Here is a 25129-nt window from a genome sequence, read left to right as displayed (position 1 = left end):
TACAGGTCCCTTTCCCTTCTTTAGTATCTCTTTGGGATATAAGCCCAGTAGTAGCACTGCTGGATCAAAGGGTATGCACAGTTTGATAACTTTTTGGGCATAATTCCAGATTGCTCTCCAGAATGGTTGGATTCGTTCACAACTCCACCAACAATGCATCAGTGTCCCAGTTTTCCCGCATCCCCTCCAACATTCATTATTATTTTTTCCTGTCATCTTACCCAATCTGACAGGTGTGTAGTGGTGTCTCAGAGTAGTCTTAATTTGCATTTCTGTGATCAATAATGATTTGGAACACTCTTTCATATGAGTGGTAATAGTTTCAATTTCATCATCTGAAAATTGTCTGTTCATATCCTTTGACCATTTATCAATTGGAGAATGGCTTGATTGCTTATAAATTAGAGTCAGTTCTCTATATATTTTGGAAATGAGGCCTTTATCAGAACCTTTGACTGTAAAAATGTTTTCCTAGTTTGTTGCTTCCCTTCTAATCTTGTTTGCATTAGTTTTGTTTGTACAAAGGCTTTTTAATTTGATATAATCAAAATTTTCTATTTTATGATCAGTGATGGTCTCTAGTTCATCTTTAGTCACAAATTTGTTTCTCCTCCACAAGTCTGAGAGATAAACTATCCTATGTTCCTCTAATTTATTTATAATCTCGTTCTTTATGCCTAGGTCATGGACCCATTTTGATCTTTTCTTGGTCATTCAACTGTTTTTGACTAGGTCCACTACAATTTTATATTACAGAACCTCAGCTGACCTCTCCCTGCTGCTGGGCAGTCCTTCTGTATCTGACTTTTCAACTCACATCCTACCCTTCATAATGGATCTTCCAAACCTTTTCATCCTTCCTCAGACTTCTCATGGATCTCTTTTCCCCTACTGTTTTAGCTGAGAACTTTGTCTCATTTTACAGGAAAAAAAATTGCCTTGAGCTCCCTCTTCTCTCTTTCTTCTTCATCTCATATCTAGTCACACTGCCCTCTTGGTTGTTCCTTCAATAGGCGCCTCATCTTTTGGCTATGGGCATTTTCTTTTTTTCTTTCTTTTTTTTTTTTTTTTAATATGTTTTGCAGCCATGTTTCTAAAAATAACTCCAAACCTTATTTGTAGTCCCTAAGTGGGGGTAGTCTAGCTGCAGAATGTAATCTTCTATTTCTCCTGTAACAATTGGATGTGAATAGTGACTAGAATTACCCACAAAGTTATTGATAGTTTAAGGCCAAAGATTATGAAGTAATAGCAATAACATTTATAAAATGTTTTAAGATTTATAAAACAGTATACAAATATTTGCTCATTTTTTTTCTCACAACAATTCTGGGAGGTAGGTGCTATCATTACCCCATTTTACATATAAGGAAATTGAGGCAGGCAAAGATTAAGAGACTTAATCAGGAAAACACAGCCATTAAGTGTCTGAACTTGAATTCAAGTTTTCCTGATTCTAAATCCAATGTTCTATCTACTGTACCACCTACTTGCTTCAAAGTACAAAAAATAAAAAAATAAATAAAAGTAACAAATGTCAAGCTTTGTATAGGAGAAGTATTATGAAATAATGGGAAGTCTAAAGGATTTAGAGTCAAAAGATTTGAATTCTAATCCTTGCTCATCCAGATACAGGGCACAGATGTGGGTGAAAGGACTTAAATTCAAATCCTAACTATGTAACTTCAAGCAAGTGGTTTGACCTCTCTTGGGTCTATTTCTTCACCTATAATATGAGGGCTTTAGACAACATGACCTATGAAGTTCTCTCAATTCTATATCCAGCATCCTATCATACTATGATTTTCTCTCTGCTACTTACTACCTGTGTGATCTTTTTTTTTTTTTAAATTTTATTTAATAATTACTTTATATTGACAGAATCCATGCCAGGGTAATTTTTTTACAACATTATCCCTTGCACTCGTTTCTGTTCCGATTTTTCCCCTCCCTCCCTCTACCCCCTCCCCTAGATGGCAAGCAATTTTATATATGTTAGATATGTTGCAGTATATCCTAGATACAATATATGTTTGCAGAACCGAACAGTTCTCTTGTTGCACAGGGAGAATTGGATTCAGAAGGTAAAAATAACCCGGGAAGAAAAACAAAAATGCAGATAGTTCACATTCGTTTCCCAGTGTTCTTTCTTTGGGTGTAGCTGCTTCTGTCCGTCATTTATCAATTGAAACTCAGTTAGGTCTTTTTGTCAAAGAAATCCACTTCCATCAGAATACATCCTCATATAATATCATTGTCAAAGTGTATAATGATCTCCTGGTTCTGCTCATTTCACTTAGCATCAGTTCATGTAAGTCTCTCCAAGCCTCTCTGTATTCATCCTGCTGGTCATTTCTTATAGAACAATAATATTCCATAACATTCATATACCACAATTTACCCAGCCATTCTCCAATTGGTGGGCATCCATTCATTTTCCAGTTTCTAGCCACTACAAACAGGGCTGCTACAAACATTTTGGCACATACAGGTCCCTTTCCCTTCTTTAGTATTTCTTTGGGATATAAGCCCGATAGAAACACTGCTGGATCAAAGGGTATGCACAATTTGATAACTTTTTGTGCATAATTCCAGATTGCTCTCCAGAATGGTTGGATTTGTTCACAACTCCACCAACAATGCATTAGTGTCCCAGTTTTCCCACATCCCCTCCAACATTCATCATTATTTTTTCCTGTCATCTTAGCCAATCTGACAGGTGTGTAGTGTATCTCAGAGTTGTCTTAATTTGCATTTCTCTGATTAATAATGATTTGGAACACTCTTTCATATGAGTGTTAATAGTTTCAATTTCATCCTCTGAAAATTGTCTGTTCATATCCTTTGACCATTTATCAATTGGAGAATGGCTTGATTTCTTATAAATTTGAGTCAGTTCTCTATATATTTTGAAAATGAGGCCTTTATCAGAACCTTTAACTGTGAAGATGTTTTCCCAGTTTGTTGCTTGCCTTCTAATCTTGTTTGCATTAGTTTTATTTGTACAAAGGCTTTTTAATTTGATGTAATCAAAATTTTCTATTTTGTGATCAGTAATGGTCTCTAGTTCATCTTTGGTCACAAATTTCTTTCTCCTTCACAAGTCTGAGAGATAAACTATCCTATGTTCCTCTAGTTTATTTATAATCTTGTTCTTTATGCCTAAGTCATGGACCCATTTTGATCTTATCTTGGTATATGGTGTTAAGTATGGGTCCATGTATGGGCATTTTCTTTGGCTGATCCCTGTGCCTGGAATGCTCTTCCTCCTCTGCTCCAACTACGACTTTCCTGGATTTTTTTTATCTTGCAACTAAAATTTTATCTTCTGTAAAAAGCTTTCCCTAACTCTCTTAATTTTAGTGCCTTCTCTCTGTTAATTATTTCCTGTTTATACTGTATGCAGCTTGTCTGTATATTCTGTTTACATGTTGACTCCCTTGTTAGTTTATCAGCTCCTTTAGGAGCAGGGACTGTCTTTTGCCTCCTTTTGTATCCTTGGTGGTAAAGGGACTAGAGATGATGTAAAAATAACTGACATGTATATGACCCTTTCAAGTTTGCAGACAGCTTTATGTACATTATGTCATTTGAGCCTCACAACAACTCTGTGAGGTAGGTACTATAAATATTCTTCTATAAAGATGAGGAAACAGACTCAGAAATGAAATGGTTTTCACATTGTTTTGTAATTTATAATATCAGAGATAGGGTTTGAATCTATGTCTTGCTAAATTCACAAAGCTGTTACTATGTACACTCTGCTGTATTGCCATCCACTATATCATATATATCATGTTGTTTTTGGGAAATTGGATAATAAGAATAAAAGGAGAGACTACTTACCAAGACATAATGGCTCTGTTCAAGTATTTGAAGAGCTATAATATGGGAAGGCGTTTAAACTTGTTTCATTTAATCTCTGAGAGACAAAGGAAAACTTTCTAGTGTTGAGAATTGGCTAGAATAGAATAGGTTTACTCGAGAAGTAGTGAGTTCCCTATGTATCCCACACAAACACAATCTGAATGCCTATTTGTCAGTGTTACATACTGACATGAATAGAAATTCATTAGAATTAGGTTGTACTAGGTGACATGTGAATTCTTTTCCAAAGCTTGAGATTCTGTGATTCTTTGCGTTATACTTCTCATCCTTCCTTTTTCCTAATTTTCTTTGTTGCTTATTTTGTATGTGAACATATTTTCTATCATTTCAGAACTCTTATGCTTGAGGTGCTGTTCATTATTCCCCATGCTACTCTTTGCAATGTTGGACTTCAAATAACTTTATCAGGCTGTTGGGAAAGAATTTCTTTTTGAGTGCTATTAATTAAGTTTCCTCTTTTATCCTGCAGGGCTGTGAATCTGTCTACAGTAGTGTGTCTGGTCTCAAGGCTCACCTGGGCACTTGCACATTGGTTTGTAACTTTATTTACTTACTTAATTTGTATTCTGTTGCCCAAATGCTTGTGTCTGAAATCATCTGTCATGGAAGAAAATTCAATTTAGGTAAACATTTGTTTATTGGTCATCCTGGTATCTTCAGTTCTTTCTTGTCTCAGAGCTTCAAGTGTGATTTGGGTTGGGGGTGGGGGGAGGAGATTAACTGTTGTCTAAGAAATCCCTAAAAGGTCTAGCCTAGCCACAAATCATCTCCATTTTGGAAAAATATGGTGGAGATCATATTAGTTCTAAGGCCAGTCCAGGGATCCAGCTTTGCTAGACTATGCTGAGGCCCAGACTGAATCTAAACTGAAACCTGACCTTCTTTTCAGGATCAACTTATGTCCCATTCCAAATTGGAGAAGATTCCCTAAATTAGTCAATAGTTGTGTTGGTGGCTGGGATAAGGAGATAGAACAGGGTGCTAGGCTAATAATTATTCATCTCATTGAACTGTTTTCATATTTTACCTATGTGTCCTACAACCAACAGACATGCGTTGTATGGGTTGTATATTGGAAAGGTATTTCTTTCCAGACTACTCTGAAGCAGCTGCTCATGTAAAATGAGCATTATGAAAACTTGAAGCTTCAGGAAGGGAGAGAAATCTTAGTCCAGAGTGGCACGAGAGTAAAGAGACCTCTAAGCAAGATCTGTCTAGAAGTGGTTAGAGGTTTTTCACTTTGGTCAAGTTTCAGAGAATCTCTACACTAGATGTTGTGGACAAAAGATGTGTGCTCTTTGTCAGGTACTCATAATAGCCAAAGAATTATAGTGAATTTCAAGGTGAAGCTCTCCAACTGACTTGTTATTTTAATGGAAAGAAGGAAAAATTTTCATTTCTATAGTTGAGATTAGGGACCTGTAATAAGTCTGACCCCTTTTGGAAGCAAGAATACTTAAATATGAAAGTGGGAAGAAACAGAGGAACATAGGAACACTTAGAGGTTCTTATGGCAAAGACAAAGAACAAGGCTTATAGAAGGTAGGAGTAGGATTTGGTGGAGAACTGCTTTAAGGCATGTGTGTTCTTGGTGTTTTTGAAAGCAGAGCCAGTCCCTTTTCATAAATCATTGCCATGATGCTTTACCCTTTTCTCTTTTGCTAAGGTCAACTCTCCCCTTACTTTTATTGATTGGGAGTGATTCTTAGGCCAAGTGCTAAGTTCATCGATTTACCTAGAAGCTACTGGTTTCTCTCTTTCTCTCTCTCTCTCTCTCTCTCTCTCTCTCGGAGACAGGGAGACTTTGTGGCTGGAAAATATAAGTGCCTCCTGTGTGAGAAGGAGTTTGTGTCAGAAAGTGGTGTCAAATATCACATCAACTCTGTCCATGCTGAGGTAAGTTTTATGTTACATATGTAACTTTGGTGATTTGTGACGCCTGATGTTTGAAGCATGAGAATCTTTGTCCTCATTTGTATGTTCAAAAGAGACACTAATGTTTTTGAATATATTGTTATTAATTGCCTTTGTTTTTACATCACCTAAATTTCTTTCTATGTATCCCTACTTTTCCTTCTAACCAGAGATTCATTCCATATGTCAAAGAAAACTTTTTTAAGAAAAAAGAGGAAGAAGGAAAAAAATCAACAAAACCAATCAGTACATTGGAAAAAGACTGAAAATATTTGCAGACAGTTGCCAGACCTATAGATTGCCCATGTCTGCAAAGGAGTGGGTAGTGGTTTCTTGTTCTTTGTAATTTTGCGATTATTCACTTCCAATTATTTTGTCATACTGCTTTTCATTTATATTGTTATAGTTATTATGTTTACTATTCTCTTGGCTCTGCTTGCTTCATTTAGCAACAAATGATACTGGCTTTTCCATGTTTTTCTGTGTATTTCATTACATTTCATTGTTTCTTATAGGAGAGCGGTGTTCCATCACACTCATTTACTGCAATTTTCTTTATCTGTTCCTCAGTTGATGGTCAGCTGCTTTATTTCCATTTCTTTGCAACCACAAAACAAAAAAAAAAAATGCTACTACAAATATTTTGGTGTGTATGGACACTTTGTCAATGACTTTCATGATATAATGTGCCTATCTTTGCACAATCCCTACAACATTGACTATTATCTTTTGTCATCTTTGCCAGTTTGCTAGGTGTGGTGAGACTTCAGGTTTTGTTTTGTTATTTTTCATTTCTCTTATTAATAGCTTGTATGGTTATAAATGGTATGCAATTCTTTTGAGAATTTGGTTATTCATATCCTTTGACCAACTATCTATTGGGGAATGGCTTTTGGCCTTAAATAGATTTCTAAGCTGCCTATATAACTTGGATACTAAATCCTTTTCTCAAAATTTGTTATATTTTCCCCCCTTTCTTTTGCTTCCTTTCTTATCCTAGAAGCATTCGTTTTTTGTTTTTTGTTTTTTTCCAGAAACTTTAATTTCATGTAATCAAAATGACCTTTTTTCTTTTGTAATTGCCTCTATCCCTTGTTTGGTTAAAAATAAACCTACCTATATCTATGAAAGGTTTATGATCTCTTTTAATTTTTTAATATTGTCTTTAGTATTCTGATCACACATAAACAATTATTTTTTTATTTAATGACATTGGAAAATCCTAGAAATGAGAAATACAATTTCATTTTTGTCTGAAAACATGAGAATTGTTTTTAGCCATCTTCCCAAATCTAGTTAACTTATATCCTCTAAAGTCTTTTTTTAAGTGATTGTTTGCCTTGAGACCAACAAAACTATTTTCTATTTCTAGGTCAGGAATAACTCTTAGCAACTTAGTTTCTGTATAGAACATTTAAACATCTATCTCAAACTGCCTCCACCTAGATTCATACTTTTTTTTGTTTACTATGTGGTAAGACAGTTTCTCTCCCACCCAACTTTTGTCTCCAGTCAATCTTTTCTAAGTTGTGACTCTCTTTAGATAATTGTGTTACAATCCTGCTCTTTCCTCCTGGTCTTGGCTTCTCCCAGTACCCATTTTCTCTGTGTTGCTATGTCCCTCTTTCTATGTCTTACCTGCTACTCTTGAACTAATGATCTTTTTTTCCTGAACCCCCAGGATTGGTTCATGGTGAACACCACGACCACCAAAAGCTTTGAGAAGCTGATGAAGATGCAGCATCAGCAGGAGGAGCAAAGGCGATGGCAGCAGCAGCACAAGAAGAGGATGTCTCCAAGGGCTGGTAGAAAACAGCGAGTGTCCGAGGCTGCGCCAAAGAAGAAAGAGTCAGGGCGACGGGGAGGGAAGGGTCTGGCGGGTTCAGCCTCTTGCGAGAATGCTGAAGGAGAAGAGCTAGAACCAGAGCAAGTGCCCGTGCCAGTGTGTTTCCAGACAGTGAAGCTCTCAAAAACCAGCCATAAACGTGGAAGGAAATAACAGGCCAATGAGAGAGTGTTTCTGTGTGAAGGGATGAGGCCCTATTGGCCCAGGGGCCCTGAAACTGGGGAGTTCTTTCAACTCCTTCCTTGTTAGTAATTTTCTCAGTCATTCCTACTCATCCCCTTCCTCTTTGGACTTCTGGATTTTGTCTGTCCAGAAGGCCGTTTCTCCCACTCTTTTGCAGCCTTAAGTTCCACTATCATCTTTACCATGCGGATGTCATCTTCTTTCTCTCCACAAGAGTGGGAAACTCCTGACTGTTGGAGATTTCCTCCTTAAAATGAAGTGGTCCTAGTTAGAATATTAATCGTTGAGGTTTGGGGTTTGGGATCAGGAAAATTTTTACTTGTCTTTCCTTCCCCAGCTCCTTTACCTGCTACTAAACCCCACCACCTAATCTGTAAAACAATCCAACATTTCTTCACCACATACAGTTTATGATATTATGCTTCATATATAACTAGTCTAGATGCCTCTGTTTGGGGCCAAGATCTGTCAGGCATTTCTTTCTGCTAGTCCAGTTGCCCCTTGTGGCGGCATGACCTTGGTAGGGCATGGTTAGATGTAGGTAGCCCAGTTGAATATGGACTCGGAGTGAGTCAGAAGACTGGTCTTGCACTTTCGATATTACTGGGAGATGCTTCTTGTACTGAATTCATAGTCATGAAAGAATAGGCTCAAGAGAAATACAGGAATAGCTGTAAAATGCATAGGGTAAAGCAAGCATTACTGTCCAGCCTGAGCTTTCCTAATGTGTGTGGGATCATATCTGTCACTAAGATCAGCTCTTAAAAGCTTGTTCTACACTTCCTTAGTTTTAATTGTTAAGAGGTATCTCACTAGGTATACTTGGTGTACTGCTGTCCTAGTGATGCCATGTGTGTCAGCAGATTAAATGCACATTCCCTTTCCTTGGGCTTCTGTTTAGCCACAATGAACTTTAGTAGCCATTTTCCACAGTCTAAGCCCTTACATCTCCCTCCAGTCATTGTGCTGCCTCTTCTCTGAATTCTCCTTGGGTTATTGCTCTTAATTAAGCAGAGTGGTAACAATGAGAGGGCCTTATCTTGGGAGGCCCTTTTGTTTTAGCATCCTGAGACTTCAGGATGTAAATAAGCACTTAGTCAGAGCTGGAAAAATAAAAACAATAAAAACAACTCTCATCCTTATCCTCTTGCATACCCAGTCATCCCTATTAGGATGTTTATTTCTGAGACAGACTTTCTTTAGGATTTCAAATATATCAGCTTCTCTTTATTCTTGGTCTCGCCACCTTCTTACTCCAAAATGCAGGTCCCATAAGCTTGTTCCCATTTGTCTCATGTGCTAGTACATGAAGAACTGGATCCCTGTCTGACACATGTTGCAAATAGTGGCAAGTGGCAAGGATCATGTTCAGATTCTGGAAGACTGTAATTCTTCCAGTATGTTGTTCTCAAAAAAAAAAAAAAAAAAATTGACAAAACAGGAGTTTGGAGAGATGATATGAAGCTCTATTGGTTCATCTCACCTCAAAATAGCACCTCACAAGAAGTCCTGTTTCTAATAAGTGGGTAGTAATGCCTGGCCTTTTTTTCTGCCAGGAGCAGCAGATGAAAAGAAACTTCTATATTACTCTATTCTTTGTTGCACGATTATGTCCTGAAATCCAGGCTATACAGTGAATAGAGACTAAGAGGGGCGATGGGAGAATGATATATACATCCTATAAAGTTACAATTTGGGATGTAGGTGGTAACATTGAAGGAAATAAACGTCCCTTTACTAGACTGATGTCTCTTGCTATTCTTTGATTCCTGTTTGTTGTTTGCTACTCAGCCAGAATATAACTAAGACCATCAGCATGCTGATCAAAATGCTTAATGATACAGACTCTTGAAATATCAGCATGCTGATTGAAATGGTTAATGATACTCATTCTGAAATAAAAGTGAAAAGATTCTACAATCCTACATTGAACATTGTGGGGACAGTTTGTCTTTACCTTTCCTTGAGCCATGGTATTGAAAATAATTTAAACTATTAATTTAAAGAAGACAGTTGTCATTTTGAATGTATTTCTCTCCGCTGTTTCTCTCGTATCAGAAGGTAAGAATTTAGTCTATGCAAGGGAACAGGAAGAAGTAGTCAAAGTCAAAATACTTTAGAACTTATTTCTTAATTCCTTAATCTCTCACATAAGTGATTCATGTCTTGGCTTGTCATAGAAGTTATCTGAAGAAAAATATCTACATAGAATTTTTAAACTAGAAGTATTTTCTGTCTTTATTGGAGGGAAATTAACAGACCTATGAAAAAATCCAGGAGGAGGTGAGCTAAGTTGCCCATCCATTTGACAGTTATTTTGACTCCTACCAAGATAAAGTCTTCAGATTCTTTCATATTCTCCTTCACCACCTATTTTCCTTGCCTAGAACCAATGTATGTTTCTTAATGATGAAACAGTGGAGAGAAAAGTGCGATTCCAGTATTTTAAGGAGATAACTGGTTATCAGTGTCTTGTTCAACATCTTGCTCAGGCCAAGTAACTATTCGTATTCTGCTATGTTGGTTGTCCATAGCCATTGATATGACAGTTGAAGAGAAAAAAAATAATCTGCTTGCTCCTATGAGTACTGGAGTGGTGACTGAATCTCTATATAAATTTTAAGATTCTATAGAAACTGGCACTTGTGGTGCCTCCTGAAACAGTAGGATCAAACATTTGTATTTTCCAGATTCCAAGTATTTTCTCTGCTCTTTAGACAGCTTATGAATACAAGCCTCCCATTCACATGTTATGCTTTTCCCCTTAGATTTTCAATTTTTACAAGATGAGTTCAAGTACTTTGCCAAACACTGGAAGGAGTATAGGATACCTCCATAGTGCTCTTTGATTATTCAGACAAATAGAAGAGACAAAGCTACCTTTCTGTGAGCCAAGGTGAATAACCTGTCCTATGGACCTCCTATATATTTATCAGGGCACCTGGACCTACTCAAACTTTCTAATTGACCTAGTCTTAACTCTCTTGCTGTGAAAAGGATTTATTATAGGGGTTCTTAACTTGATGTCCAAACTTTTTTTTTGTCCTATTTCAGTATAATGATTTCTTTTATAATACATATTTTATTTTATGCATTTAAAAACATTCTGAGAAGGGATCCCTAGGTTTCTGTGAACTACCAGAAAAATCCATAGCATACCAAAAAAAAGTTTTAAAATCCTGATTTAAAGGGAAAGGAAGAAAAGTACTTCACACAGTGTTTCCAATCAACTTAGCACCTGGGCTCTTGATATGGTATCTAAGTGAGTCTTTAGTTTCTATACTACAATAGTAATGATACCTGTCCCTATTTCTCCTTTTAGAGATTCAAAATATCACTATATCCAATTTGTAGCTCAGTGATCTTTTCCTCAAAGACTGCTGGCTCTTTGAGATAAAAAGGACTTAAGCAGGTTAAAAAAAAAGGCAGCAAAATTTTTTCTCAATAGTGAAAGGAGACTTCATGAAATTTCTTTAGTCTATGATGATCAGAATAATATCCAAACAATACACAATCTGACTAGCAGAATTGAAATACTCTACTCCCCTGCTTTAATAGAACTACAGAATTATCAAACTAGCAAGAGGGAAGATGGTTCTTGCTGACTTAGTCAAGTTTATTTTCTTTAGATTTGAATTTTTTATCTCCCATGTCCAGTTCCTTCCTTGGTAGGCTATTTTCCATTTGTTTCAATATATAGATTGCCAGGCCTGAAATCAGACACATCTTCCTGAGTTTATAACTGTGACCCTGGGTAAGTCATTTAACCCTGTTTGCCTCAATTTCCTCATCTGTAAAATGAGTTGAAGAAAATGGCAGTATCTTTGCTAAGAAAACCCAAGTGGGTCACAAAGTCGGACACAACCGAAACGACTGACAAAAATTGACAACTGCACAAGCCACTAAGAGAAGTCAACTGTTTGTGTAAATTCTCTTGACCATCTCTTTCTGACTCTTGCAGCCTGTTCCTACAGCTTTGTGCCTTCCCCAGTTGCAATTCTTGCTTTGAATTTGTTACATTTGTATGTTGTAGATCATGCATGTTTATAGGTTTAAGTGCATACACACAAAGAATACTATCAACTAGGAAAAAAGGTATGGGGATAGGTCTTCCTAGCAATAATTAATATGCATTATAATTTTATTTTTAAGATTGGTCCTAAAAAGAATGATGACTTCATCTTAGGTTTGCAGGTAGAAATCACAAGAAGGGGAAAAGGAATCTAGAAGTATTGAGTTCCAATATGGGCAAGCTGACTACATGCCACAAAAGTTCTTTAGTAAATTGTGATTTTTATATATTTCTTATATATAAAATTATGAAGAGAATGAACCAACCACTGGTAGTAATAAGCAAGAGGTACTACAGTGTGTTGGAAAGCACTCTAGATGGCTGTCAGTAAAATCAGATCAGTGAGTGAATTGTAGTTCACTGGTTTTTATGCAGTAATCAAGAGGGAAATAACTTTTCAGGAAAAGAGAACTTTCTATACCAATGCAGAATGATACTCTCTACAATTTAAAGTCTTAGATAATTGACTAAGAGTACTGAGAGATTATGTGACTTGCCTAGGGTTACACATGCATTTTGGGAAGACTTGAATGTTATTGTTTATCCACAAACGTGCTAGCATTTTAACATAAAAACTTTTCTGGTAATAAGTGTTGATGGCATAGTGAAGAAATCTTTTAATTTCTTGATCTTTATTTTACACTAGATTCTCCTTATTCCTAAAGAAGATGCCCCAAATTCAGAAAACAAACATTTGAACAATTTATTCAATAAGAATTGCACATATATAGGATTAGTCTTTTGCCATATATATATATATATATATATATACATACATACATCTTGGCAATGATTTGCTGAAAACCATATAAAAAGGATTTCATTTTCTCTTTTGAATAATGTTAGAATTGAAGGTTCTGATCCTAAGCAAGCCCCATATTTGACTGAAAATGTTATGAGCAACGATTACTATAAAATCGTAATCTGAAATAGTAAAACCATGCTCATGGTACTAAAAAATGGGAATGAACTGTAAAACTAGATGACACTCTCAATGTTATAAAGGTACATATGACATGAAAATATGCTTTACCCTTAAATTAGGCTAAAATTTATTGTTTAATAAACTTGGAATTCAGAAGGGTAGGAGTCAGGGATGATTTGGATCGTGCTTTTTCAAAAGTTGTCTTGAGGAAATCTGAACTAAAAGCTTTTTCTCTCAAATGTCTCTATAAAAATAGGTATCTGAAATCATCCCAATGACTATAATGATGGTAATTATTTCCTCCACTATAAAACTTTGTTAAGAAGACTAATCCTTACATATTTCATCTTTTGCCATTCTCAATTAAATTCTCAAAAAGCTACATAGCTTTATCAAATCAAATCAATGCTAACAAGAAATAGGGAATTCTCTTGGGTTACTGTGTTGTCCTTCACTAGTGCCTCTTAACACATTACAAAGGTTCTTCATATGCTTCATTGAAATACCAAGACAAACCAAAAGCAAAAAGGCAATTATTAGGTCTTTGGCACACAAATTTAACATTCTAAAATCTCGGATTTGCTAACTGCATTTTAGCAAGAGTACTTGCTCTGTTTATGTTGGAAAAGTTCAAACAAATGGGTGTAAAGACTAGGGCAACATGAATTTGAAAGAACAGATGGGTGACCTACCTATATATGTTAACATGAGATATTGGAATGCCTATGCTAGCACTGTAAATAAATAGTTGCTATCAAAAAGAGAAGTTTATCCTCTGAAGAAAAATAACTCTGAGACCAAAAGAACACCTGGACCCCTCTAACTTGGCTTGCTCTTCTCATCATCCACTGTTGGCAGTATCTAATAATCAGCCAAGTAAGCCTGTTTGCTAGTTCAGTGTTGAGATGCTGGAAGATTTTAGTAAGGTTCTGTTTTGTCATCAGAGGATCAGGTGAGTGAGGGGAAGTATAGATAACAATGAACTCAATATTATACAGTGCTACAGAGGAAGTGCTAAGTGACTTTAATTCCCTTGCTTCTAATAATTTCAGCAAGCTATTATCACTTTCAACAAAGACTTTACCAAAAAGGGGAGTTTTAAATATGGATTTTTCTAGTACTGTGTTTCATCCCTCTTTTTACAATCTGACTGATAACCTGCTATTTTGGTTCTTAATAGTTTTTTCTGTCTCCCTTGTTTTACACTTTCCAAACAACACTGCTCTAGTTGCAGTTGTTGTTTCTGCTTTCGAAGCCTTGCCCGCTGGTCCTCTAGCTGCTGAGTTTTTTGAAAGAGCTGCATTATTTCCTTATGCAATTGCTCATTCTCATGTTTCAGTTGCCGGGTGAAATTACGGATAGATATATCTGCTGCATGCTCCAGGACATAGTTGTGCTTTCCTTTCATACTTTTTCCCAGTAGCACTTTTACATCAGACAACTGATGCTTCAGTGCTCTCCACTCTTTAACAAGATCACATTGTGCCCTATAAAGGAGTGCTGCTTTCTCCTTCTGAACTCTTGGTATTTCCATTTGCAGTGATTTGATATGCTTCTCCTGGCTAATCTGTACTGCCCTCTTAGCATTTAATGCTTGAATCTTCTGTTTCAGTTGAGCTTGGATCTCTTCATGTTGCAGTAATTCTTTCTTGAGCGTTGACATATGGGACTCATAACTTGAGACCAGCTTCTGCTGTTGCCACTGCATTTGCTCTAATTGCTGTGACTGTTGATCCCATACCATAATTGGTGCTATCTGTTTTTTCTTGCTTGGATCTGGTACATATCCCATCAAGACAGGGCTATCACCCAAGAATGGTCGGATTTCTTCGAGCATGTGGTAGTGATCATCTATGAGCTGCTTCCTCCGGGCTCGTATTTTCATCAGTTCCTCATTCAGCTCTATCATTTCCTGTTCTACCTTTGTTCTTAGCAGCATTTCATGTTGAACTTTTTTCTCCAACTCCTCCTGTGACTTTAACAATTTTTGTAGCTTTTTGCTACCCATTAGTAAGGCAATATTACGATTCAGACTCTGCCATCTCATTATGGAATCCTGAAAAAATCTGAGGGAAAAGCAGTCAGAAACATAATATTTGTCCATTACATTTTCATTATTATTTGTAAGTTATTACCTTGATGTCATGCATCATATCTTTCATAACAGTCCTTCATTTCTGTAAACCCAAAACCTTATAAACTTTTCTCCTTTCCTGAGCAACTCTCAAAAATGTAGAGGACCATGTAAGCTGCTATATTCAAAAGATAGATAGTTTCATTGTATATTCTACTTTTATTGACACAGATGGCTACTCCTGATGTGCCTTTGTAGTAAATTGTTTTATGAGTTGCTTATGGCCAAAAATTTATCATTTGGTGCCCAACCTCAAGACTGATCCTTGGGTGACAATATTATCCAACTAATCTACTCTTAACAGCTTGGTAAGATCATCATAGTTTTTGGTCTCTGGGTATAGCCAAAACCCAAGGAGGTAAGGGAGAATATAGAAGAGATGTATAAAAGAATAGAGTCAGTAATGATAAAACTCAGGATATTCTGAGACTCACAAAGATATTAAGAACAAAAAAGAATTTTTAAAATTTTATTTAGGACAAAGAATCAAAAAAAAGGAAAGGATCACTGATTGGGATGGATGGGATAACAAAAGAGAGAAAAGTTAGAGCTGTCTATGCCACATGAGAATCAATTGAAGGAACCAGAGAGAGATAAGCTGGAGAAGCAGAGTATTTGGTGGGGGATACTTGATAGCTTTCCCAACATTTGAAGAGCAGATAAAAAGATTAGATTTGTTCAGAGAAACAAGAGCATGGAGGGGAAGTTGCTGAAAGGCAGATTTAACGTGATAAAAAACCATTTCCTAACAGAGCTATTTTTAAAACATGGACTTAAATATGTACCTGTCTCACCTATTAGAATATGAGCTTTTTGAAAAATTATTTGCATTTTTGTTCCCAGCTCCTAGCACAATTCTTGGTATGTTGATGTTAGATGTTTAATGAATGCTTAACTGGAGGATTTCCTTTTTTCTGGAAGTCCTCTAACAAAGGTTATTGTTGTAGAGGAGATTTTTGTCTTTAAGTGTGAGTTGCATTAGAGACTCTGAGGTCCTTTTCCAATTACCTGAGGTAGATGTTCTATCAGATTGACAAAAAACACAGCAAAAAGTTGGGAGAGTCTTCTTTCATAGTTATTTACCCTCTTACTAGCTAGTCCAAGGCCTTTCCAACCAGCCCTTGGTCTCTGCTTTAGGGAGGTTTCCTTTTGTGCCCCCTCCGACCCTTTTTTGAGCTCACCTCTTACCGACATCCAGATGCTGATCCCAAAAGTGCTGGATGTTGTGTAAAGGCGGGGCGGGGCTGGAGGCCAGGGAAGGAAATCCATGCGCATGATGGAGTTTCTTCAATTCCTGCCTGTCGACGTTTCTGGGCACCCAACAAGTGTCAATGTACAACCCTACAGGAGGACCCCCGAACCGCACCCATTTTTGAATGTCTCCTGTGCCATAAGGCCGAAATTGCTTGGCCTTTCCTGGGATCTCGGGCACTGTACAGAAGACACAATAATCGCTACTACCCGATTTTTTCTCGTGTATAGCAGTCATTTTCTGGGAACTCAGAAAAGCACTATTCTCTTCCTGCCCAATTTCTTCCCTAGAAGACTTAAAACTCCCGTTTGATTCCAAGCTCTTCCCCAACTGGGTCGAGTCCAGGTTTTTGCCTGATGTCCTTTTCTCCTTCCTCTCTGTGCTCTTTTTTTCCTTCTGCTCAGGAATATACTGGGTCCATTCGAGCTTCACAACCTCTTCAAAGTCAGCTGTGGGACTGGGCATGGGACCTGGGATATCAGGCTCCGCCCTCCCTACTGCTGTACTCTCAAATCGCAGCTCAGGCCCCTTCTTTGGCCCCGCCTTCGATTTCTTCCTACTCTCAAATCCTAGTTTAGGCTCCGCCTTCGGTTTAATTCTACTTTCAAATCCCTGCGCAGGCCGCGTCTTTGGCTTCGCCTTTGGCTCTGCCTTTAATGTCATCTTATTCTCAAATCCCCGTTTAGGCCTCGCCTTTGGTTCCTCCTTCGATGTCATTCTACTCTCAAATCCCAGCGCAGGCCCCGCCCTTGGCCCCGCCTTCTACTTCATCCTACTCTCAAAACTCAAACAGACCCCCGTCTTCAATTTCATCCTACTCTCAAATCCCAGCGCAGGCCCCGCCCTTGGCCCCGCCTTTAGACGTCTCTAAAACTTGACGACATCTCACTCCGCCAGTTCTCTTTCAGAGCAGGGCTCAGTTTCATTGAAGTCATTTCCGGCGTCGCTTTGCGCAGGCGTTGCCTTACTCTGTAGGGAGATGGATTCCTCTGTGGGAGCTGAGACTCCGGAGGCAAAGGAAGGCCCCCGGTCCCGACCCCAACTTCAGCCCGGGCCTCACTCTTCAGTGTGTCTCCTCGTGCTTGGGATGGCGGGGTCCGGGAAGACGACCTTCGTACAGGTGAGGCGCGGTAACGAAACGGGGGGAGAGGCATTTGCTGGAGGGACCCAGGTTGTAGCTGACCCGGGATCGGGATGATGGTTTATGGGGGGACCACTTTCACCTTCGTCTTGTTTCCCGCCGTTTTCTCCCGCAGAGGCTCACGGGATACCTTCACGGCCTGGGTTCACCGCCCTACGTGATCAACTTGGATCCTGCGGTGCACGAGGTCCCCTTCCCAGCCAATATTGGTGAGTTGGGGCGAGGATGGGTCTGATATGTCGAGGAGCTCCGCTGCCTTCAGAGCCCTAAAAAACTTGCAGGTCGGGCACTGGATGCCTGTGGGCTCTTGTCAGTGTCCCAGCCTTGCGCAGACGCTCTTCTCTGTTAGACCAGCTGGGGTTATGATGCTAATTGCCGAGATTTGGGGAATTGAGGACAAGAGGTCTGCTCTCCAACAGTTAGTCAATTAATAAGCATTTATTTAGCGTCTGCTAAATATGTGGCAGGCAATGGACTAAGCACTGAGGATGCAAGAGAAAAAGGTAAAAGACGTTTAAAAAAAGACAAAAACTCCTACTGGAAAGGAACTCATCGTCTAAAAGGGGACACAATATGAGTGAAAACGTACAAATAAACTTAGGTATAGGATAAATTTGAAACCAGTGAAGACATTTAATTCCACAATAAATATTGAGAAATTCTAAGAGGCTCAAGTTGTTCTTAGACTTGAAAGAAACCTGGGGCATCTTGAGGGCTATGTGTAGAAATGCTTAATGATTATTGATTGATCTAATCCTACAATTTATCAGTTAACAAACATCTGACAACTAAATCAGTCATTTAGTCTACATGGAAATCATGAGTGCCAACTTTACCATTCTTGACAACGGCCAATCCTAAAAGCCACCAGTAATTAGGAATCTGCCCCTGACCATAGCACCTCATTCATTTTTGTACAGTTTAATTGTTCCCATTTAAAAAAACTTCATTTTTCATTTATTTTTCTAGAGGATGACTTACTATTCTTGTTTATATTTGTGACCCTATGTTTTTAACTCTTAATGTCATTTAGATTTGTTGTATTTTAGGGCTTTCTGATTCCCAAGCTATGATTTTACGTGCTTCTGACCTTTTTGGGTAACCTCACATCATGTTGTCTTTGGTCATAAATTACCTATAAATTGAAAGAGAGTCTTTAAGTTCTTAACTTTAGTTTGCAACAGTGTTGAAGATTTGGACTGAAAAGTTGTTTCATTCTCTGTATCAGAAATTTATGTATTCAAATATTTGTTAAGTGAATGATTTGCTAGGGGAGAGGCAAAGTGGGATAAATGATAGAAGGCTAGCCTTGGCTGGGAAGATCTGAATTCAGTGCTGCAGGCAGGTCCAGTGTAGTTGCAGGGATGCCAGCCTTCATTTATACAAGGAATTTCCTCATATGAGAGTTCTCTGTAGCAGTGAAATCACAGGTTCGCTCCCCTTCTCTGTTCTTATCCTGTTGTAGGGATGTATAACCAGCATATTCTTTGGATTGCAATAGAACTTGCGTTGTGTTGCATTGTTCTGTATTCATTTGTTGTGGAACCCCTGTCAGTTTCTCCTTGGCATCTATGCTATGTCATAGCAGCTTTTAATTTCCAGAGGCAGACTAGTAAAATTAGTCTGTTTCTTTTCTTTCATTTTGCCTGAGCCCAGTCAGGATTAAGGGATTTGATTAGAGTCATGCAGCTAGTAAGTATCAAGTGTCTTTCACTAGATTTAAAAGAGCATTCCAGGCTTTTTCCACAGTGCCAACTAGCTGCCTCAATTTTACTATTTCTTTAAAGACTTCCTCATGAAATATGGGCCAAGTGAAAGTGGTATCATAATTAATTGAAAATATACTTAATTGTACAAATCGATATGCATTTTATATCAGAAAATCTTTCCAATTTTTTAAGCTGGATCATGACTTAAGGTTAATTTTTTCAAGTATTCCTGTCATAAATTCTTACTGAAAGACTCATTCATAATTTGTGTTTATTCTGCTTAGAATGCCATAGACTGCATCTGGAATATTGTAGGGAGCTTTGAGTTCTACCTTTTGAGAAGATCATTGACAGATTGGAGTATATCCAGAGAAGGGCAGAGTGGATGAGAGGGGACTTTTGAGACCTTGCTATATGTGGGTCATTTAAAGGAAGGGGAGATATTTAGCTTGGAGAAGAAGATGTAGGGAGAAAACTATATCATATGGAAAAAATATTAGACTCTAGAAGTCAGTAACATAACAATTTGGATTTACTTCGTGTGTTAAGGTTTACATGTAGCTTTCCTTACAAAACCCTAGAGGCAAACGGGGTAAGATAAGGTAGATAAGGTAATGACTTAGAATCATGAAGTCCTGGGTTGAAATCCAGTTTCAGTTCCTTTATCATTGTCTGATCCTGGGCAGGTCACTTAAACTCTTGGTGACCCAGTTCCTTCATCTGTAAAATGAAAGGGTCCCTAAGGTCCCTTCCAGCTCTAACTGTATACAATCCTTTGATCCTCTTGTACTGTGTAAATAGTATTTCTTTTGACCATAACATACCATTTACTAAGAACACAAAAGCAAATATCATTCAAAAGATAACAGTAAATCCATAAACATTTGGGTCATACTCTTCCAGCAATGCATATAGTATCTAGGGAATGGTAGGTGGCAGACACAAACCTACAGAAATCTTGCTGTAATTTGGAGCTATGCCCAAAGGGCTATCACACATTGTGCATACCCTTTGACCCAGCAGTGTTTTTACTGGGTTTACATCCCAAGGAGATCTTAAAGGAGAGAAAGGGACCCACATATGCAAAAATGTTTGTGGCAGTCCTTTGTGTAGTGGCAAGAAACTGGAAACTGAATGGATGCCCATCAATTGGAGAATACCTGAATAAAGTATGGTACATGAATGTTATGAAATATTATTGTAATTATAAGAAATGATCAGCAGGATGATTTCAGAGAGGTCTGGATAGACTTACAGGAACTTATGCTAAGTGAAATGAGCAGAACCAGGAGATCATTATACACGGCAACACTTTGATGAGCTCTGATGGACATGGCTTTTTCCAACAATGAGATGATTCAGGCCAGTTCCAATGATCTTGTGATGAAGAGAGCCATCTGCATCCAGAGGGAGGACTGTGGAGACTGAGTGTGGATCACAAAATAGCATTTTCACTCTTTTTGTTGTTGTTTGCTTGCATTTCATTTTCTTCCTCTTTTTTTTTTTTCTGGTTTGATTTGATTTTTCTTGTGCAGCAAGATAATTGTATAAATATGTATGCATATATTGCATTTAACATCTACTTCTACCATGTTTAACATATATTGGACTACTTGGCATCTAGGGAGCAGATTGGGGAAGGGAAGGAAAAATTAGAACACAAGATTTTGCAAGGGCTAATGTTGAAGAATTACCCATGCATATGTTTTGAAAAATAAAAGGCTTTAATAAAGGGAAAAAAAGAAAAAGAAAATTAAAAAGCTTTAATAACAATAATAAAAAAAAGTCTAGCTGTAAGCAACATAAGTAAGTAAACACACAATTCAGGGCAACCCCCAGTTCTAAACAAGGGCTGTATTTCTGCCATCTTTTTAGGTAATACCATGAAACTGCTGGGTAATATTGCTTCTATTCTGTGTTGTATTGTGTGTATTTTAAAGATAAAGCTTATAGATGTTCTCTCCTAGAATTAACAGCTAGAGTGTATCAGAACCTGCTTCAAATCCCGGTCTTTTTGATTTTAAGACTCAGGATATTTCCATTATATTGTGCTGCCTCTCCAGCCTAGAGCGATGAGTGAAAGTTTCAGAAAAATAAATTTTTGACTTAACATGATTCAGCTCAAATGAGTAAATACTTATTAAATGCTGTCTTTATTATATTATGTATACTATTCTATAATACTTTGTTATATGTAAGTGCTGTTATTAAGTGCCAGCACCATGCTAAGTGCTGGGGATGATAGTCCCTGAACTAACATTTTAATGTGGAAAGACAACATATGTGGAAAGAAACTGAGGAGTTGTGAGAGGGAAAGGAAAGCTGAGGGCCTGGTGTAGAAAAATTTTTAGAGAGGTTTGAATGAGTAAAGAAATGAACATGGTTGACCTAGACACTTACTTAAAATGAAGGTTCCATTGTGTTAAAGTTTATAAATGCCTTTCCGTGTAACACCCCAATATATTGTGGTTTTGTAGATAAGGCACTAGACTTAAGAGTCAGAAAATTCTGAATTCTAGTCTTTCTTAGGTACTTTCTAGCCATATCACCATGGGCAAATCATGTAATATCCCTGTGATACAGTTTCTTATAAAATGAAGAGATTGAACTTGGTCCCTCCAAGGTCCCTTAAGGAAAAATGATATAATAATCAGAGCTTATCCAGAAATGGGATTGGCTGTTTGAGCATCTAGGTTTGCAAATGGAGGCTTTGTGACTACTCACTCATTGGGGATTTTGAAGAGGAGATTCCTGTTCAAGAGCTCAAGATGAGATGAGTTTTGAGGTTCCTCTCAGCCGTGTGTAGGTTGTAGCTCATGCTGTGAAAGGAGTTATATTGCCTATCTGCTGCTTTCTTGATTTTCCCCTATTACATTGTGAGCTCCTTGAGAACAGGGTGTCTTTTGTCTCTTTTTGTTTTCTTAGAGCTTAGCACAGTTCCTAGCACATGGGTCCTTAATGAATACTTTTTAATTAACATGACTCAGTTAATATGTTCGTTTTTCAAGAAGTCTTGCCTTTTCCCTAGCTCTTCTCCCTATCTTCAATCTTCAAGTTTTAGCTCCTTCCTTATTTTTCTTATAGACCTTTGTATAGCCTCTTCCTTTTGTCCTATCACATTTTATTTGTTATCTTGCTTGTGTTAGTGTCTATGTGTGATAACCCCCTTAGATTATAACTACTCAAGGACAAAATCACCTCTGTATTCCCAGTAACTAGTAGAGTGTTTTCCTTGGTTAAATAAATATTTAATAAGTTTTTGCTGAATTGAATTGATAGATTCATTCCTTAGAAGGAGTTGGGAAGTAGGAAAACAGAATGAAATTTGTAACTTAATTCTAAATGTCATGTTCATATTTGGGTAATTTGTCTTTGAATTATGGCCCTAAAAGAAAAATTTTGTACATTTCCTAATTCTACTCCAACCCACCATTCCATGAGAACATCACTACCCTGTAACTGGAAGTTCCCTTCTCTCTTTGTGAACTTCCAGGTTACTGTATAAACTGCTTTGATAGTTATACCTTTGTATCCAAGGAGACCCAGTATGAAAAACTGGTCCAAAAGGAAATTGTCTAAGGTAGCTTAGAAGTCTGACTGCTAGTACCTGCTGGGAGAGAGGAGGAATAATGTCAGGAATAATAAGGGTTAATAGATTGAAACTACCCTTTTATTCTTCCTTCATGTAACACTGTTTCTTTACCCATTCTGTTTCTACATTCTGATGGTGAGGGAGAAATTCTTCATTTAAAAAGAAATAGAAGTTACTTCATTAATCAATATTTTTGAACAATGCTTTAAAATGTTATATTCTAAAAGAATGAGATCTTCCAAATGTGGATCTGATTATTATTATGATTATTATTTTAGATATTCGGGACACAGTGAAGTACAAGGAAGTCATGAAACAGTATCCTTTTTCATATGTACACTATTTTTAAGGGATAAAAATGAAGGGTGGGTCTGGAAAAGATATTATAATTAATTTTGAAACTTCTGTGTTAATTTGGAATTGAATTTGCATTTTTTCAAAGTGTTTCTCTGTTCTGTTAATGTCAGAGTGGTGTTTGTCTCTATGGCACATTAAATATGAACTCTGTTGAATTGTTGTAAACATTTGAATTCCTAAACTTGTATTTAGATATGGACTTGGACCCAATGGTGGCATAGTGACCTCCCTTAATCTCTTTGCTACCAGATTTGATCAGGTAGGCATCTCTCCTCTTCTCTAGTACAGTAAGACTGTGAATCTTATTTGCTTGAGTTTGACCACTTTATGAGGAAAGGATCTGAGTAAATCTGAACATAAAATGTAGGAAATCACAAAAGTTGTTTTAGTTAGGATGCCTTAACTGAGTAAAACTGTATGGAAAGATTACTATGGTATAGTGGGAAAAACTTTGAGCTCAAGATTCAGGAGATTTAGTTCTGATACCACCTCTCTGTCTTTCTAGACATGTAAACTTAGGTAAGTCACTCAAACTTACTGTGTCTATTTGTTCAACTATCTTTTACACCTCATAAGGCTTTTTGTTTGATAAAAATAAGATTATATATGCATATGAAAACAATTTGGAAAGAAATCCTGAAGTATGAAACAGAGCAATTATTGTTATTACTTCATATTTAATATTTATAGTCATAAAGTCTTAAGTTCAAGGTTCTAATTCTGTTCTGTTACTGACTTGCATTCTGATCTTACATTGGTGGGCACACTGTGGATGAAGGGTAAGTGTTTATTAATATAAAGTATAAAATTTTATGATCACTAATCTATTAATAGTTCTATCATGAGATTTTTGCTTTCTCTACTTCACAGAATGGTAATAGCAGGCTTAGATACCTTGACCAAAGTCATATTTTTGAACTGGCTTTCTCAGCTCTAAAAACTGATTACTGGAACCCCTACCATATTGCTACCTCACAGTAGCACAATAAAATAGTGCTGGACTTCCCTGCACTAAGAGAGACTTTCATTCAAATCTTGCCTTAGCTACAAACTAGTTGTGTGATTCTATTAACCTTTCTCAGCCTCAGTTTCTTCATCTATAAAACGTAGGTGGTAATATTCCCTTGCTCACAAAGATTTTATAAGTATCAGATGAGCTAATATATGTAATCACTTTGCACACTTTAAAGTGCTATATAAATGTTGTTATTTTTATTTAAATAATTGATCTTTAGGAGCATGGTGTAAAGAAAAGAGCTCTGGGCTGGGTGTTAGACCTAACTTTATGTCCTGCCTTTAGTACCAGTTGTGTGATTGTGGATAAATCAGTCTACCTTTTGAGTCTCAGAATCCTATAAAATGAGAGTAATAATGCCTGTGTCTACCTTATGGGTTTGTCACAAGGACCAAATGAGAAAACATATAGAAGCTATTTTATAAACCTGAAAGTGTTTTTTTTTTTTTTCAAAGTCACTTGGACCCTGTGTGTGATTTATTATGAGAATAGGAGGACAAGAAATGGAGAAATGTCTGGCGTATATGACATCCTAAAATTAATCGTGTTCTTGCCATCTAGGAATCTTCTCGTATGCTGCCGCTATCATGAGAGGATCTCTGACTCATATATGTCTTAAAGATCTTAAGGAACCTTTTCTTTTTCCTTTTAGGTCATGAAGTTTATTGAGAAGTCCCAGAATATGTCTCAGTGAGTAACTTTTACATCAACAAGTATTTTTTTTTCCACTTTAAAAAAAAAAAATCTATTAAAGCTTTTTATTTACAAAGCATATGCACGGAGTAATTTTTCCAACATTGACCCTTCCATAATCTCTTGTTGCAAATTTTCCCCTCCTTTCCTCCACCCATCCCTTCCCCTAGCTAGCATGTAGTCCAATACATATTAAATACAACAAGTATTTTTTAAACACCTTATATGTGTCTAATACTTACGCTCACTGTGCTGAGCACTGTGGGACATACAAAAGAAAACCATATGCAATAAACTGTTAGACTGAACATTCTTAGATAATTCCTAAGTTCTTTAAGAGAGGCTTTAGGTCACTGATGAAAATAGAGTCTTATAGTGGGAATATTGCCTGGCTTATGTTTTTTGCCT

The 25129-nt window shown here is 37.2% G+C and overlaps 3 protein-coding genes across 6 annotated transcripts in view; 2 read left to right on the top strand and 1 right to left on the bottom strand.

The window, feature by feature from the left end:
* The window catches only part of ZNF512 (zinc finger protein 512), a 33204-nt gene extending 23631 nt beyond the window's left edge, over positions 1–9573 (top strand). For all 3 annotated transcript variants that reach the window (XM_051976242.1, XM_051976241.1, XM_051976243.1), the window contains 3 exons: positions 4358–4420; positions 5686–5784; positions 7484–9573. In XM_051976242.1, coding sequence (XP_051832202.1) covers positions 4358–4420; positions 5686–5784; positions 7484–7801 — 480 coding nt within the window. In that variant the 3' untranslated portion in view covers positions 7802–9573. The remainder of the gene's footprint in view (positions 1–4357; positions 4421–5685; positions 5785–7483) is intronic.
* Positions 9008–16931, bottom strand: CCDC121 (coiled-coil domain containing 121). The gene is made up of 2 exons (XM_051976240.1): positions 16144–16931; positions 9008–14894 (listed from the first exon to the last, which is right to left on the bottom strand). Exons 1-2 carry the CDS (start codon positions 16929–16931, stop codon positions 13943–13945), a joined length of 1740 nt encoding a protein of 579 aa, XP_051832200.1. The 3' UTR covers positions 9008–13942.
* A 172-nt stretch (positions 16932–17103) lies between these two features.
* Positions 17104–25129, top strand: part of GPN1 (GPN-loop GTPase 1) — a 31093-nt gene continuing 23067 nt past the window's right edge. For both annotated transcript variants that reach the window (XM_051976244.1, XM_051976245.1), the window contains exons 1-5: positions 17104–17334; positions 17471–17564; positions 22935–22974; positions 23206–23272; positions 24681–24718. In XM_051976244.1, coding sequence (XP_051832204.1) covers positions 17194–17334; positions 17471–17564; positions 22935–22974; positions 23206–23272; positions 24681–24718 — 380 coding nt within the window. In that variant the 5' untranslated portion in view covers positions 17104–17193. The remainder of the gene's footprint in view (positions 17335–17470; positions 17565–22934; positions 22975–23205; positions 23273–24680; positions 24719–25129) is intronic.

This window comes from Antechinus flavipes, chromosome 2 (assembly GCF_016432865.1).
Source record: "Antechinus flavipes isolate AdamAnt ecotype Samford, QLD, Australia chromosome 2, AdamAnt_v2, whole genome shotgun sequence".
Taxonomy (NCBI): Eukaryota; Metazoa; Chordata; class Mammalia; order Dasyuromorphia; family Dasyuridae; genus Antechinus; species Antechinus flavipes.
The sequence above is the reverse complement of the archived record's forward strand: the minus strand, read 5'-3'. Positions and strand labels throughout refer to the sequence as shown.